This window comes from Vicugna pacos, chromosome 17 (assembly GCF_048564905.1).
Source record: "Vicugna pacos chromosome 17, VicPac4, whole genome shotgun sequence".
Taxonomy (NCBI): Eukaryota; Metazoa; Chordata; class Mammalia; order Artiodactyla; family Camelidae; genus Vicugna; species Vicugna pacos.
The window spans coordinates 49,716,443-49,730,811 of NC_133003.1; the positions used below are offsets into that span (position 1 = coordinate 49,716,443).

A 14,369-nucleotide genomic window follows, 5' to 3' on the forward strand; every position below is an offset into this window, starting at 1 on the left:
TGCTGGAGGGATGATGTTAAGGCTCAGAGAATGTGACAGACTCAGACCAAGGTGCTTTGGAGAGGGGCTCAGGGGAGTAGGGGCTTACAGAACTCAGGGCTGGGCCACCGGGCAGCAACCCATCCTTCTACTCCAACCCCAGCTTTCAAGATGGGTAATTTCCTTCTAGTGGAAAAATATTGCAGGGTTGTGAGGGGCTGGTGCTTATGGTGAAAATCTTGCAGGGAACAAAGAGGGAGGGGCCCTTGGGCCTTCTGTCCTTCAAGGGCCAGGCCCTCGTCTCGAATCTGTAGATGTGCTGCTGATTCTCTAGGAGATCAAATCATATCACTGCTTTCTGAACCTCACTTTCCTCGAGTAGAAAAGGGGAACAATGAAACATTAGATATAATACAAATGCAATGCATAGGGCATAGTTGTTATTAAAGGAATTCCCTGATGTAGGCATATTGGAGTTGGAGAGACTGGGGATTTGGGACAAACAGTGCAATGCAACTGTATCTTATTCATTAAAGTATTTCCTGGGGAACTGAACGGTTTTGAGTGCCGATTCTGGCATCAAGACCTCTAGATACCATTATCGTATCTCCTACTTCCTAGGTGGGCACACCCTTCACCTCTCGGAGCGCTGTCTCCTCTTCTGTTAACTGGGAATCGTAATAATACCTCCTCTGGAAGGTTGGTGTTGGGATGTGAAACTGGGTTTGGGTTTGGATGCTGGCTGGGCCTTTGATGCTTGATCCGGGGGTCAGTTTATCCTGAGAAGAGCTGGATTTTAGTGTGTGAGTGTGCGTGTGTGTGCGCGACCCTCAACCTCTGGACCAACATGGGACCATCTCTCGGTCTGGGACACATGCTTGTTCTCTGCTTATCCTCAGCAGAAGATTGTGAAGTTCAGACTCTGAGTGTGCCAGGCTCCTCTCTGCCCCCCGCCCATCCCAGTAGTGGGTGCTACCTACATCCTTTGTCCGTATCTCCCATCACCTCCCTCCGGTTAATCCGAGACCCCATATCAAGCTATTTTTAGCTACCCCTAGTTTGTACCTCGACCTCCCAGACCCTCTGACCCTGAATCTCCTCCTCTTCATCCTCCTGAGGCCTCTTCCCCCAAAGTCTTGCCCTCTGGGATTGTCAGCTGTTCCTCATGGAAGGTTAAAGACTCATAGCAGGCTGAACGTGCCTCCCTCAAATGGTGAACAGTTAAAAAGTGTGACTTAGTGGAAGGAGAGAGACCGCCCCTGAGCTGTGCACCCTTGGGCAAAGTGCCTTTCCCGCCCAGTCACTCGTTTTCCCTCTGAGTTCAAATTCACTGAGGGCAGGGGCCCAGCTGTCCTGCGGAAAAAGGCCTGGTGATGTGTACCGTGTCTGCATTTCCACGTGTGCATTTATTGTTATTGCTCAGTATAGTGTTGAAAAGGCAGACAAATCCCATTAATTACAAAGAGCACAAGCCAGAGATACAGAGAAATAAGGTGTACAATAAGAGCACAGTCACTTCCCAGCCCCGATTGTCCCAGAGCCCCCCAGAGCCCGGGCAGCTTGTGGAAGCTGGAGGCGGCACCATTTCCTCGCTACTCTGTTATAAAATATGTGCACACAAGAGTTAGCAAAGTGTGGCAACCAACCCCCCCGAGAGGAAAGGTCCGGAGGGAGAGCACCACAGGCATTACAAAACAGACTTGGGGGCTGAGAAGGGCGGTCCCACGGCAGCCTTAAATACCTTGTTTTTGGTGGAGGGGGTGATGGCTGATGCCCAGGGCCAGGGATCCCCCTCCCACCACATGGGTGAATAAGACCTTTCCATCAAAATCAGGAGCGCTTGCTCTGAAACTTGGGAAAGACCTGGGTTTTTTTTCTGCTGTTGTTTGATTTAGGCCTTGGGTCTGGAAGACCCAAAAGCCTTCAGAGAAATGCAACCTGCCCCCCACCCCCGACCCCATCTCCTAATGGTGGGATCTCAGACACTAAGGAGAGAATTTTGGGTGGGAGGCATGTCACAGTGCATGTGGTTGACAGCCTCCTGTAGATAGAATGAGAATGAGTTGGGGGGGGGGGCATCAGGGTGGTGAGAAAGTCCAGGCAAGAAATGGCTGCATCCCAAAGGACCTATCACACAACAGCTGCAAACTCTGACTAAACAGCGGGAGATGACCCCCTACCCCTAAAAATAGCTCAGGCAAGGGAGACAGGATTAAATGCTGCTCCACGAGGAGAACTAGCAACTGGGCCATACATTTTCTTAGCGCCAGGTCTGGGAGAGACCTCTCTTTCTTGCCTGGACCCGGGCAGATGGAGGGTCCAGCCTGCCACAGCCGAGGTGGGTAATTTTGGGTCCCATACTGAGACTGGGTGGGGGGTGGCGGTGGCCTCTCTGATGACAGCCTGGCTCAGGGGACAGTTGAGTTGATGGGAGGAATATCAGGCTCCCCTCAAGATTCAGGACGCCCCTTCTGTCTCTCCTTAGAGGACACTCTATTTAGTGATCTGTGTAGACACTGCTTACAATGGCCAGAAGATGGTTGCACCCAGAATGACAGGGCCCAATATTTGAGATGAGAGCAGGGCAGGGGGGTGGAGGACTTGGAAAAATTTTAAGTTAACTTGGAAGAACAGATGTGGGAGAATAACTGGGAGATTTGGTTAAAAAAATTAAAAAAAAAAGGAAGAAAGAAAAAGAGCAAAGGGTATGTATCCCATCACATAATAAAACAATTATATAAAAGTGACAATGATGAAACTATATGGCTGGTGCCAGATGAAATGCCCAGATAAGGGAACAGAGGAGAAATTCCAGAAATAGACCTGAGTCTCTCAAAGCTGTCAGGATGTGGTAAAGGGGAATTTCAGCATGGTTGGAGAAAAGCAGGTCTTCAATAACTGGGATACCCAGGCTGAGGCAGGTCCAGAGTCCTTGCCCCAGCGCGGTCACAGCCATTGCTCTGGTCTCAGAAGCAGGGGCCCCTCCTTCCTGTCCCTTGTTGGGACCAGGGGGCAAAGAGGCCACGGTGGGGGAGCTGGTGGGAGCAACCGAGGCTGCTTCTGAGTTAGGGAAGGAAACTTTCCTCCCTGTCCACCTCCAAAGATGGGTGGAGTTATTGAATGCGCCTCCTGCTCTTCCCTCTTCTGTTCTGAGGGGGAGACAGACTGGTGAGCTTAGACCTCAGAACCGAGCCTGCTCCCTTCTCCTGGAGCCCTTGTCTAGAGGGCAGACCAGAAGCTAAGGGGATGGTGCAGTCCCAAACCAGGGAAAAGTATACATTATGGAGTATCAAGTTCCTATGTTCTATCTGATGTTGGTTTTTGCTTTTTCGAAACCACACATTTCAGAACCACACTGCGGGAGTAAGAAGAGTCAGCCACTGAAAGCATAACCATTGCATAGTAGTAAATGAACAGAGATGGTGAGTTCTTTATTTACAGTTATCGTCTAGATAAAAAAATTCATAAAAACAGATGAATGGTCATAAATTATCTACCCCCTACTGGGGTGAACTGCCAAACGTACCCCATGCTGCTAGATATAGGACGCAGAGTGCAAGCTGTATGTACTACAGTGAGTGCTGACAAACCACTCATTTCCTGTGTGTGTGGACGTCTGTGTGCATGTGTGAGGGTGAGGGTGTGTGTGTGTACGTGTGTGAGCATCCAGCACTCCTGACCAGAGAAGGCCAACACGGACGTCGGGCGTTCTCGGTAGCTTCTGTCGCTCCCCATCCTCCTGAGCTGAGCCCCGCTCAGGGAGACCCCTCCCGGCTTCCTGGCGTCCTTGCATCCTGGCTCCAAATGAACAGGGAGCATCATGTGCAAGTGGAGCTCTCCTGGTGTCATGGGATGAGGTCATGGACACAAGGCTGGAAGAAAGGGGGAGATGGAAAACCGCAAAAGAGGAAACTACAAAAACCACCATGTGCCAAGGCTGCCCCGTGTTTGACATGAACTGATCTTTTCTTTCTTGCAGGAGAGCAGTGGGTGGTATTGGTGGTGTCGGTACTGGAATCCAAGAAACGTATCTGAGGGCTGGTCACCCCTCGGGGGATGCCGTTTCCTCTGATGGGTACATACATTCAGAGATATTTCTTCACGACATTCAGGAGATGCTCTTGCGCAAAGAAGGTCCTCCTTCCAGGAAGGTTTTGCCAGGTAGAATGGGCTGACTTGGAATCCCAAACCCTCGGGTTTCTCCACAGCCGTCCAGACGCAGACCCTCCCAGGTGACTATGGCTCTTTTCCCAAGTGGCTCTCATCTTGTGTGTGGAAGAATTCTCTGGGCCTGCAGAAGGGAAGGGCCCGGGCTGACCCAGCAACTGTGGAAAGGAGGAGAATGAAGAATGCATTTCGCAAGCGAGGTGGGAAGTGTTTGGTTTTCCTTGAAGCATGGGACATCATTGATCATGGTATTCAAAATGTCTTTTGCACTGTACAAGTTTATGGAAAAAGATCGTATGCTGAAAAGTCTCAAAGCAAACTTTGTATTAAATACAAAAGTTCTTTTATGAAAAAAGCTGATACCCACAAAGTGCTGAGCAGTTAAGAGGCTGACATACAATTAAATAAGCTCTTACTAAGTGGGGTTACTAGTGCTGTTATTGTCTTGGGGGAAGATAACCACCTTTTCTCACCTGTGATACTGCAGGGTTTCAGAATGGCTTTCTGTCTGGGAAAGCAAGACTTGCTGTTAAAAGGCTACAGTATATATTGCGACTACAGGAAGACAATTTGGTTTAAAAAAATCACACTGAATACATCTCAATATACACATCATAAGGTTAGTACGGATCTAAATAGTGCAGAGAAAAAGGCTGTTCTTCAAACATAAAAATAAAAGCAGCACGCCAGAATGAACCTCATCCCCTATGCCCACAGCTCATACGCTGCAATTCATAAGGAAATAAGCCCCTAAATTACTAACTGAAAAAGAAAATGAACACAATAGCATTTATAATATTGCAACACTACCTCAATCTCTGTACCGGCAGTGCCAGAGAGAACCTCTTTGTGAAATGCTCTTAGTAAACTCAAGTGAGTTTCATTGAGAGAAAAGTCTTCACCCCGGGCTTTGCGGACCCCGTCGTCCTGGGGCCGGGCTGGCTGTTAGTGCTTGGAACCCGGAAGCCTTCTCTCCTCCTCTCCCTTTGTCTACAGAGCATGCTGTTGGACCCCTCATGGATGGATACTCGCTGACATCTGGCTTCTGCCTGAGCCTCCCGCGGTAGTGACGTTATCGAACGGAAAGAGCAGGCAAAAATCAGAGCATGGCTATCATAAAACATCAAGGATGCAATCCAGGGAGGTGTCTGTCGGGCTGAGCTGTGTTTTCTAGCATCTCAGCCACCAGTGTCCTTAAACCGTACAAATAGCCAAAGACGCTATCTACAGGTTTGTAAACAAATTACATTCTTCTTTTAGGACATAAATAAGTTAAAATAGAGCAATTTAAGCGGAAACAAGGCAACATGCCGGCAAAGAAACTTTATATATCCATGTATATATATTTATATATATATATATATCTCTACCTATCTATATGGACGTATACAGTCTTGGAGAAGTATACGTTGATATAGATACAAAGAAATGGATATAACCTTGTGAGTGTCTGAAGTTCTTCGGTTCCATTGGTGCAAATTGACTAGGCGAGTTAAGCTCTGCAATTTCAAAAAGTTGTTAAATTAACCTATACAACTGAGACCATGCTGCGCAAGCATTTCAAAAACTCACAGACCAGTGGATTGGATAGATAGTCTCAGAAAAGAGTCTGTTTGCAGTTCCCGCCTAAGAAAACAAACAAACAAACAAAAACCACCCCTCCCCACCCCCCCAAAAACAAACAAGGGGAGGACCGGAAGTGTGCGGTACATTCATGCAGGGGACTGGCGCTGGCGGGTGCGTGGCTGGTCCGGGTCGGGCGGAGCCAGGACGGGCTTGTTCTGGGGAAACCGCTCACTCCCTTAAGCGCCCCACCCCCCACCCAGGAGGAGATCCCGCCCTTGCCTCAAAGTGAAAAAGAGTTCAAACAGCATCGCAGCCAGAAAAAGGGTCTGTTGGGTGGAAACGGTTTTCTCGCCAGTTATTTGGTTTCCGTGTTGCTCGCTGCTGCGTGGGTGAGTCGGGGGCCTGGGTGGGCGGGGCCCGGGGGGGGCGGCGGCGGGGGCCTCAGCTAAAGCGACGTCTCCAGGCTGTGGATGGGGCTCCCTGGACTTGAAGAGGTAGCTGATTTGCTTGTGTCGGTCGTCAGGTTGATCCCGCTGTCGATGGCGCTGTTGTTCTTGTTGAGCGAGGACGGCGGGCTGGAGTTCTGCTTGAGCGCGGCATCCTCTTCCAGGTCGGTGTCGTCAATGAGCGGGATGTGGGGCTGGGAATCTTCGATCCGGAATTCAGGATGAGCCATGAAATTATGGATGGAGGTTCGAGACTCAGGCTTTTCTAGACCTTCATAGAGAGAGCTACGGAACGCCTTCACGACGCGGATCTGCAAGGGAAGGGCAGGGGTGAGCAGCACTGCCCTTCTGGGGGGCCGGCAGCCAAGCGCTGGGGGGCTCAGAGCGGGTGGGAGAGGGGTTAGGACACAGCAGGTGGCTGGAATCCACAGTCGCTGGGTGTTAGGAGCATGGACAGGAGAGGGAAAGATGGAAAAGGGGGCTCAGGTTATGCGCATCCGTGAGGTTTTTAAAATTGCTTAGGTTTGGGTCAGAACTACAGTATTAGGACAGGAGGAAGGAAGCCCCATCAGAGAGACGATGGGAAACAGTGGTTAGAGTAAGCTTAGTTCACTCCAGCGGGCACCCAGACCTAGTGAGAAAGTGAGCCTTGTTAACTTTAAAGCAGAAGTTCAACCATGCACAAAGGGAGGGGGGCTGGGGGGGAATAAAGTAGGGAGGAGAGGTTATTGGTAAAAAATTCATCTTAAGAAACCACACACAGTTAAGAAACCACACAACATGGAACAGATAACGAACGTGTTACAAACAAAAAAGGACACCCAGGAGAGACAGTTGGATGAGCCAGGATGAGAGAAGACACACGAGGGCCAGACAGAGAGGGGGAACATCAAACCAAAGCGGCAAAGCAAACCAAAGCCAACTCGGGGCTTTCTGGGGTGCAGAGCAGAGGCGGCCAGAAAGCACGAAGGAGCCGGCAGCTGATGACATTCGGGGGCGGGAGCATGCTACGGGGGTTGGGTGGGGGTGGGGGTGTGGGAACCACACGGCACACACAGACAGACACACGGCTACACTTGGAAGCCTGGACGATGTGAATGGAGGTCGCTTGTACCCAACGTTTCTTCCCTTCATGCATTTGGGAGGTAAACACTCGAGTATAGACTCAAAGCCCTGGCCAGTCATTGGAGTTGGCTTTGGGGTCCCTTATTTCCTGGGGTATTGTCTTTCTTTCTTTGTGGTTTGAAAACACAAAACCAAAAAAAAAAAAAAAATGAGGCCAGAATCAGATGGCCAAACCCAGCCCCTGGGCAGGATTCTAAGGGGGTATGGAAATGAGCCACAAAGCAGCCAGTTCTTTGATTTTCTGTGTCTCAGTTAGAAACTGGGTTCCCTGAAGAATGGAAAGCTGTTGGACACTGAGGCTTCTAGGCTAGTGGACAGAGAGCCCTGGAGCTGAAGTCAGGAAGACCTGCATCTGAGTCCTGGCTCTGCCACTTCTGGTGCCTTGACTGTGGGCCAGCCACACCACCTGGCTGCCGTCCCCTGTCCCACCTCACAGGGTGTGGAGGGACAGGACCCTCACTTTGAAGAGCGGTGTCCCTTCTCTGGACTCCTGGTAAGGGGAGCTATGCCTGCCAGCTCAGGGGGCCAATGGGACTGGGGACAAATGCGCCTCCTCCTCTCTTACCAGCCCCAACTGAGAGCAGAGCCAGCGGCAGGGAAAACAAGGCAGCATCAATTGATGCCTCCAAGGGGCAGAGCCTTGGCTGGCCAGCTTGGGCTTCCCCGCAGAGCCGTGGCTGCCCCTGTCACAGGCCTGTGGGGGACAGAGGACCGGACAAGGCGGCTGTGGGAGGCTCTTGCGGTCCCAGGATTGGTGGCGCCCTCAGCTAAACCCAGGGCTAGCTCGCTGGTGGGGGACACTGGGGAAAGCCTTGGCCATGGGAGTGAATTTTCACGCTGTCTGTGCCTGATGGTTTCAAGTGTCACTGCTCAGGGTTTACCTATTTCAGAGAAGAGCCTTTCTAAAGCACCTCATAGGTTCTTCTGCCTTGTAACTGAGAGAACACAGAGAAGAATTGAGGTTTGTCTGTAATCCTTTTTGGTCTTGTTTAAGACCCCGCTGTTTCAATTTTGTTGTTGTTGTTAAGTTTCTCTCCTTTGCTGTCAGTCAGCACTCACTAGTTCTGACTTTCCCTTGTCTTCTCAAAAGCATCTCTGTCCCTTCTCCTCCTTATGTGCTGGGGGCTGGGGACTCCAGGGAACCCTGCCTGTAGGAATCCTGTGTTAAATAAGAGGCATCAGGTGCCAAACAAGGGCCAGTCAGACGCCACGCATTAGGGCTGGCACTCCGTGAGGGCCACTTGGCTGCTCTGAGATTTCTTTCTCCCTAGATTCTCTATCTGTGGCCCTGTAGAGATTATTCAGTATTCTGACCTCCCGATACGTGGGCCATTATACCCCCGATTAAGTGAAAATAACAACAAACAAGATACTGCAGCCTCGGCTTTCCTAACTGTGAAGTGGGGATGATAATTATCTGATAACCCAGGGTGTTCTGGGGCTGAACTGCAGTAATACTGATGCCAGCCGGGAGTGCCTGGTGGAGGAGGAGGGATGGTGGCAGGACCCTGTCATGTGACTGACAACGCGGAGGGAGGGGACGACACACAATGAGATGCAGGCCCCTCGCCCTCCCCCTGGAATGGAGACAACAGAAAGAATGAACTGCTCTGGACAAGACTGTGGGGACAAGACTTTTCGGGACACCCCGCCACGGCCATCTCAAGTCTCCACTTCGGTTCTCTCGCGGCTGAAATGGAAAAAAGGATGGGAAGAAAAAAAGCTCTTCCATCTCCCTTCCCTGCCTACCCTGGCGATGGGCCTTTCTGGCATAAGCCGCACTGGGCGTGGGTTGAGGGGGAAGAGAGGAAGGGACTCTGTCTAGGGGACTTCAGGCGTTTTGGTTTCATCGGCACAGAGAGGGCAGGAAGCCCTGTGCGGAGGGCTCTGAGGAAATGGCATGAGCCCCGGTCTGGGGCGGGTTCGACATACTCGAATGTTTACCCGGCTTCAAGGAAGCCAAGAGTCTGGGATTGATTCACATTCATTTCAGGCTCAAGGTTAAAGACTCACAACCTCTTTTAATTTCACTCTCTCTTGCTGAACTCTGTGTCCAGGGTTCTCTAGCCCTCTAGGGAAACAAACACATGGAATATTCAGACAGCGGAGAGGTCTGGGCACCCCCCCAGAAGCAAGCCATTTTCTCGCCAACCCAAGGTTGCACTAAGTTAGTTACCAAAACGCTAACGAGGGGGTCCAGCTTCCCTTCTGTCCCTCCTCCTTCATTTCTCCCCCCTAAGAGATGCCAACGCCTCGCCCTAGCAGTCCTCAGAACCAGGAGTGTGAGGGGAATGTGAAGGGAAGAAGGGGTGGGAGGCGCCCTGTCTGGCCGGTCTGGCGTCCAGAAGGTGGCTGGTCCCGGTTAGGAGTTTGATGCTCTGGGCCTGGTGGGTTTGAAGGAGCAGGACCTTCACTCAGGAACACGGAGCCTGCTACAAACTTGCTAAATACAACGGAGTCTTGAGACAGGTTAGGAATTTGAGGGATAAGAGACGGGGGCTGTGTAGCTTGGCCCTGGATCCGAGAGCTGGATGCCAGTTTTGTCCTTGATCATGGATGGGCAGGCACCTTCTCCCCGGTTCCTGCCAGGCTGAAGACTCAAGCAGAGAAACAGCTTCCCTGGCTGTCTAGACCCCAGAGGACTGGCTCCTTTTCACTGGATGAGGCTGTGGCCATGGGCACTGGTTCCACCATGGAAATTCAACCTCTGTGGGCTCCAGGTCTGTGGGCTTGTCTGGGAAGTGGTGTGGGTGGTGGGAAAAATGAGGACTCTGGAGTCAGCCCTCTTGTCACTTACATGCTGTGTGATCTTGGCCAAGTCAGTCCACGTCTCTGAGCCTCAATCTCTTTCTCCACTGAATAGAGGTACTGGCAGATCCTCTCTTCGTATTTCAGTTGTGAGGTGTATGTGAAGTGAAGAATGTGGGAAATGTTTTCCAGGGCTTTGGAAAAATGTTAGTGAGGCTCAGGTGTAAGGCATGAGGGGTATGCCATTAAGTTTCTGGGGGAAAAAAACTCGCTTTTGAGTTAGCCAGAAGAGGAAAGCAAGAGTGAACCAGAGTTCCCTCCCAGACATTCTGGATGTCATTCTGACCGGCCTGTCCTGTCCCCTCATGCATCTGTCTGCTTGTGGCCCTCTATCTTACAGTGGTGCTGGGGGAGGGATGTGTGATGTGCTGGGGGGGTGGTCCTCACCCCACGCCATGAGTTAGAAGTCAGCCCTGCACACACTGCCCTGCCCCAGGCCACTGTGGTCACTTTTGATAACCCAGGGACAGTGGTTTGGCTCCTTCCAGGGCACAGAGACCCCAGGTATTTTCGACTCAGCATGCACACAGCCACCCTCCTCTGCTGGAGAGTCCCTGGGAAGAAGGTTCTGCTCGGAGGAGGTGGAGGGGGTGCCCACCTCTCCATCCACCCAATTGGGGGACCCTTGTCTTTACTCCCCGGCCACTTGCTTCACACCCTGTGGGAAGAAAGCCTCTGGCTTCTGGAGGGGACCTGCATGGCATCTGGAAGGCCCTCGGAGTCCTGGGACCAGAGGAGGGGACGTGGTTATAGAAACTATTCTCACAGAGGAGGAACTAGGGGCTGTTTATTTAGGCTTCACATCGTGACTGTGTTGACCAAAATGTGTGTGTTGAAACCACAGAGGTTGTGATCCCTTTTGGAACCAGTACCCTTGAGCAGGGGGATGGTCAGGCTCTTTTTGAAACCCTCACACCCAAGAAAGGGCCCCAGAAGAGACCAGAATAACAGGCTGGAGTCTACAGTGGTCGGTGGGGATGTGGGATTCCTAGCGAGGCCTGACGCCTGGGGGAGAGGCAGGACGCTGGAGAGGAGTCACACTTGACCAGCCCCTGTGGGTCCTCTGAGAGAATCCCAGGTGGTGGGCAAGGCCTACAAACTCCTTCTCAAAGGCTTTTCCACAGGCGGGTCACCAGGGGACAAAGGGATTCATCTGGCCTGGAAGGAGACTGGCTGAGAGACAGAAGTGAAGGGCAGGCAGAAACGGGCAGTTCTCTCAAGGAAAAGTGTTGAGAACCAGTTGTCCCAGGACTGGCCTTACTGAACAGGTGTATAAACGACAGAAAAGGTGAGCATGAAACTGCCAAGATTCGAGATGACTGTGCCCTTTCTTCTAGGCCATGAGAGTTAAGATGTGGGCAGAGCTGAAGGAGAGGCCGCGTGGTGCCCGGGTGTGCTGAGAGCCCTGTCCTGGCCAGTGCAAAGGGCCTCGCTTCAAGAAAGAACCAGCTGGGACCTGGAGGCCACCGCCTGGCAGTCAGAGGGCCACAGGGACGCACGAGGCGTCGGGAGGGTGGCGGGAACTGAGGGAAAGGGTTCTTCCTCAGGTGGCTCTCCAGCCCCCAGCACAGGAGGCAGCGTGAGCCAGGCCAGAGCTCGGCTGACGCAGGTGAGGGCCTCCCTCTGAGGCCAGGGCTCTTGGGCAAGAAGAGGGAGAGGGTGGGAACAGAGTGTCCCCTGCCCCGGGAAAGCCTGGCAGTGATTTTCCGGTGACAGTGCCTCATGGGAACGTGACTCAGACACCACCTGCTCAAGTCCGGCCCTACTCCACCTTGGCCCGTCCGGCCTCCCCATTGCTGTGTTTTCGTGCTGATGAGTCAGCACAGGGGCTTCTCCCCTTTTCTTCATCCTTCCTGTCATCTTGCTGCACCCATGGAAAGGTCGTGGGATGTGAGCAGAGGCCACCAATAGCGCCTGAGGTCTCGGACGGCATGGTTCCCAAACCAGCATGTGGTCCTCTCCTGCTCAGTGGCAGAGGCTGTGATTGGGGGTTCTGTGCTTAGGACGGGGTTGAGGGGCCTGATAAACTATCAAGAGATGAGACCTGGGGTCTACGCCTCATCAAAGGAGCCCGGAGGCTGGCTGAGGGAACAGACAATCTGACGGACCAGACCGGGGCTCCCTGTGGAGACCAGGGAAGGGAGGCAGGTGGTAAGCAGGGACTTCTCGTTCCCTCTAGGGCCTGAAGCCATGGGTGTGCAGGAAGATCTAGACAAGGCCAGAGATGGGAGACCTGGGTCAGAAGCCGGAGGGAGGGAGGGAGATGATGGAGGGGGTCAGGGTCCCATGCTGCCCTCAGAAGAGGAAGGCGGGAAGCCATGGGTCAGACCAAGTCCCTTGGGCCTGCTGGTAGCCAGCCAAGATGTGAGCCCCATTGTTCTCTACCTGAGGTCAAGTTCGATGTGTCAGGAGCCTTGTCCCTTCCAGGAAGGGCTCAGGCCTTCAGCGTGCTCCCAGCCCCGCTGCAGGGAAAGCGTGTGGAAGGCAGCGGATATACAAGGGGAGAGGGGCCAAGGGCCTGAACCACGGGGCACAGGGCCTCCGGGCTGGGATCTCCTTGGGGGCCTGGTCTCCCTGACCGACTGTGACCTCTGACCTATGTGACTCTTCCTGGTTGGACCTCACTGGGGTTGGCTGTGACCCTTGAGAGCCTTTTCTTCCTTGACCCACAGTCACCCTTTGCTTGACTTCGACTGCAAGACTGGGACCTCCTGGCCAGCTCTGACCCTGGCCCTCGTGAGCCAGGCTTCTCCTGACTGAGGATGACCCTAGGCTGATTGGGACCCTCGTGCCCCCCAGCTGATTGCTCCCCCTTGGCCACTGTGACCCTGTCGTGGACTGTGACATTCGATCACTAAAACCTCTCTGACCTACAGTGATCCTATGACTGCCCTACACTTTTTGACCACTCGTGACCCTTGCGATCCCGACTGCCTGCTTATAACCCCTGACGCTGACCCCAGCCGACCCTGGCCCACCAAAGGACTGCCACCCCATGCCTGGCTGTGATCTGCTGACCACTGGGGACCCTCCTCGATGGTTTGGGCCCCTCAGCCCCATGGGCCTCACCACAGCCGGCTGCCCCCCCGAGTCCTTGGCACCCCGGCCCCTGCCCGCCTGCCCGCCCGGCGCTGGCAGCGTGGCACCCGAGGCGGTAAGGGTTCACACTCACGCCCAGCTGCAGCAGGAGGAAGGCTGGTCGGAGAGGAAAGAGCATTGGACAACGACACGCGACTAGGGCTAGAGAGATTGGCTACGTCCTGGCTCTGGCTGGTGACGGAGGACTGTCTCCTCAGGGCGCCCTGAAAGGAGGCCCCGCTCTTGAAAGTATTGACTACTTCAATCTGCAACGGAGGAGAGAGCGAGACAAGTTGCGAGGAGAACGGACATGACAGCCACACGACGGACAGGCGCGACGCCACGAGGACAGCCGCAGCCACAGGGACGACACGCCACATACACCAGAACGACGATACAGACACGCTGCAGGGCTCCCAGGACCCTGCTCGGCTCGGGCGCCTGGGCTCCCAGGGTGGGGCGGGGGATGCAGGGGCCCAGCTTTGGTCCTGCTCTAGTGGCCTGGGGGCTAATGGGCAGGGCCGGGGTTGGGGTGCTTGGAGGCAGAGGGGGTGCTCAGCCCCCGGGACCAGGCGTGAAGCCACAGTGGTGTGGTGGGGACTCTGTAGTGGACTGTCCTTGGCCCAGACCCCGGCTCTGCCACTTAAGAGCGAGGTGATCTTGGGCAGTTTTTGGTCCTTCAGAAGGGGCAGTGCCACCTACCTGGCAGGGTTGCTGTGAGTGGCAAAGCACTGGCCCACTTAGTGGTCTGTAAGAGTCAGGCTGGATAGGACTCGTGCCCACTCAAGCAACTACAGTCCCGGTGTCATCCTGAAAGGCTCTGTGGCTGGGTTGGTGACCAGGGCTGTGCGCACTGAGAGTCACCAGGCCCTTGTGGGAAGGAAGGGTCGGGTCGGGCTGCCAGGAGGGCTGGCCACCAGCGTTCCAGAGCCCAGGCTGCTGTCTGTCAGGCGGCCCTGGGTCTGCCAGCTGCTCCCCGACCCAGCTCTCAGAAAAGGCTGTCTCCTGAACTTCAGTCCCCCCTAAAACTAGGGGGACATACCTACCACTTGGGGCTGGCAATGGGATGCTGTTTGGGACAGTGTCCTGTGGGTGTGAGGCAGCCCAAGTGATCTGTTTTTGTTATGCTGGATGGAAAGGCAGGGGTAGGCCACGCAGGACTGCAGCTCTGAGGTGGGGCCTGGAAACACTTCCCAGAGT

The 14,369-nt window shown here is 53.6% G+C and overlaps 1 protein-coding gene across 5 annotated transcripts in view; it reads right to left on the bottom strand.

The window, feature by feature from the left end:
• Positions 1 to 6,127: 6,127 nt before the first annotated feature.
• Positions 6,128 to 14,369, bottom strand: part of ATP2B2 (ATPase plasma membrane Ca2+ transporting 2) — a 331,142-nt gene continuing 322,900 nt past the window's right edge. For 3 of the 5 annotated variants that reach the window (XM_072941850.1, XM_072941851.1, XM_072941852.1), the window contains one exon: positions 6,128 to 6,469. In XM_072941850.1, coding sequence (XP_072797951.1) covers positions 6,158 to 6,469 — 312 coding nt within the window. In that variant the 3' untranslated portion in view covers positions 6,128 to 6,157. Of the gene's footprint in view, positions 6,470 to 13,263; positions 13,436 to 14,369 lie in introns of all 5 variants that reach the window. The other 2 variants (XM_072941854.1, XM_072941853.1) reach the window with 2 other exon arrangements.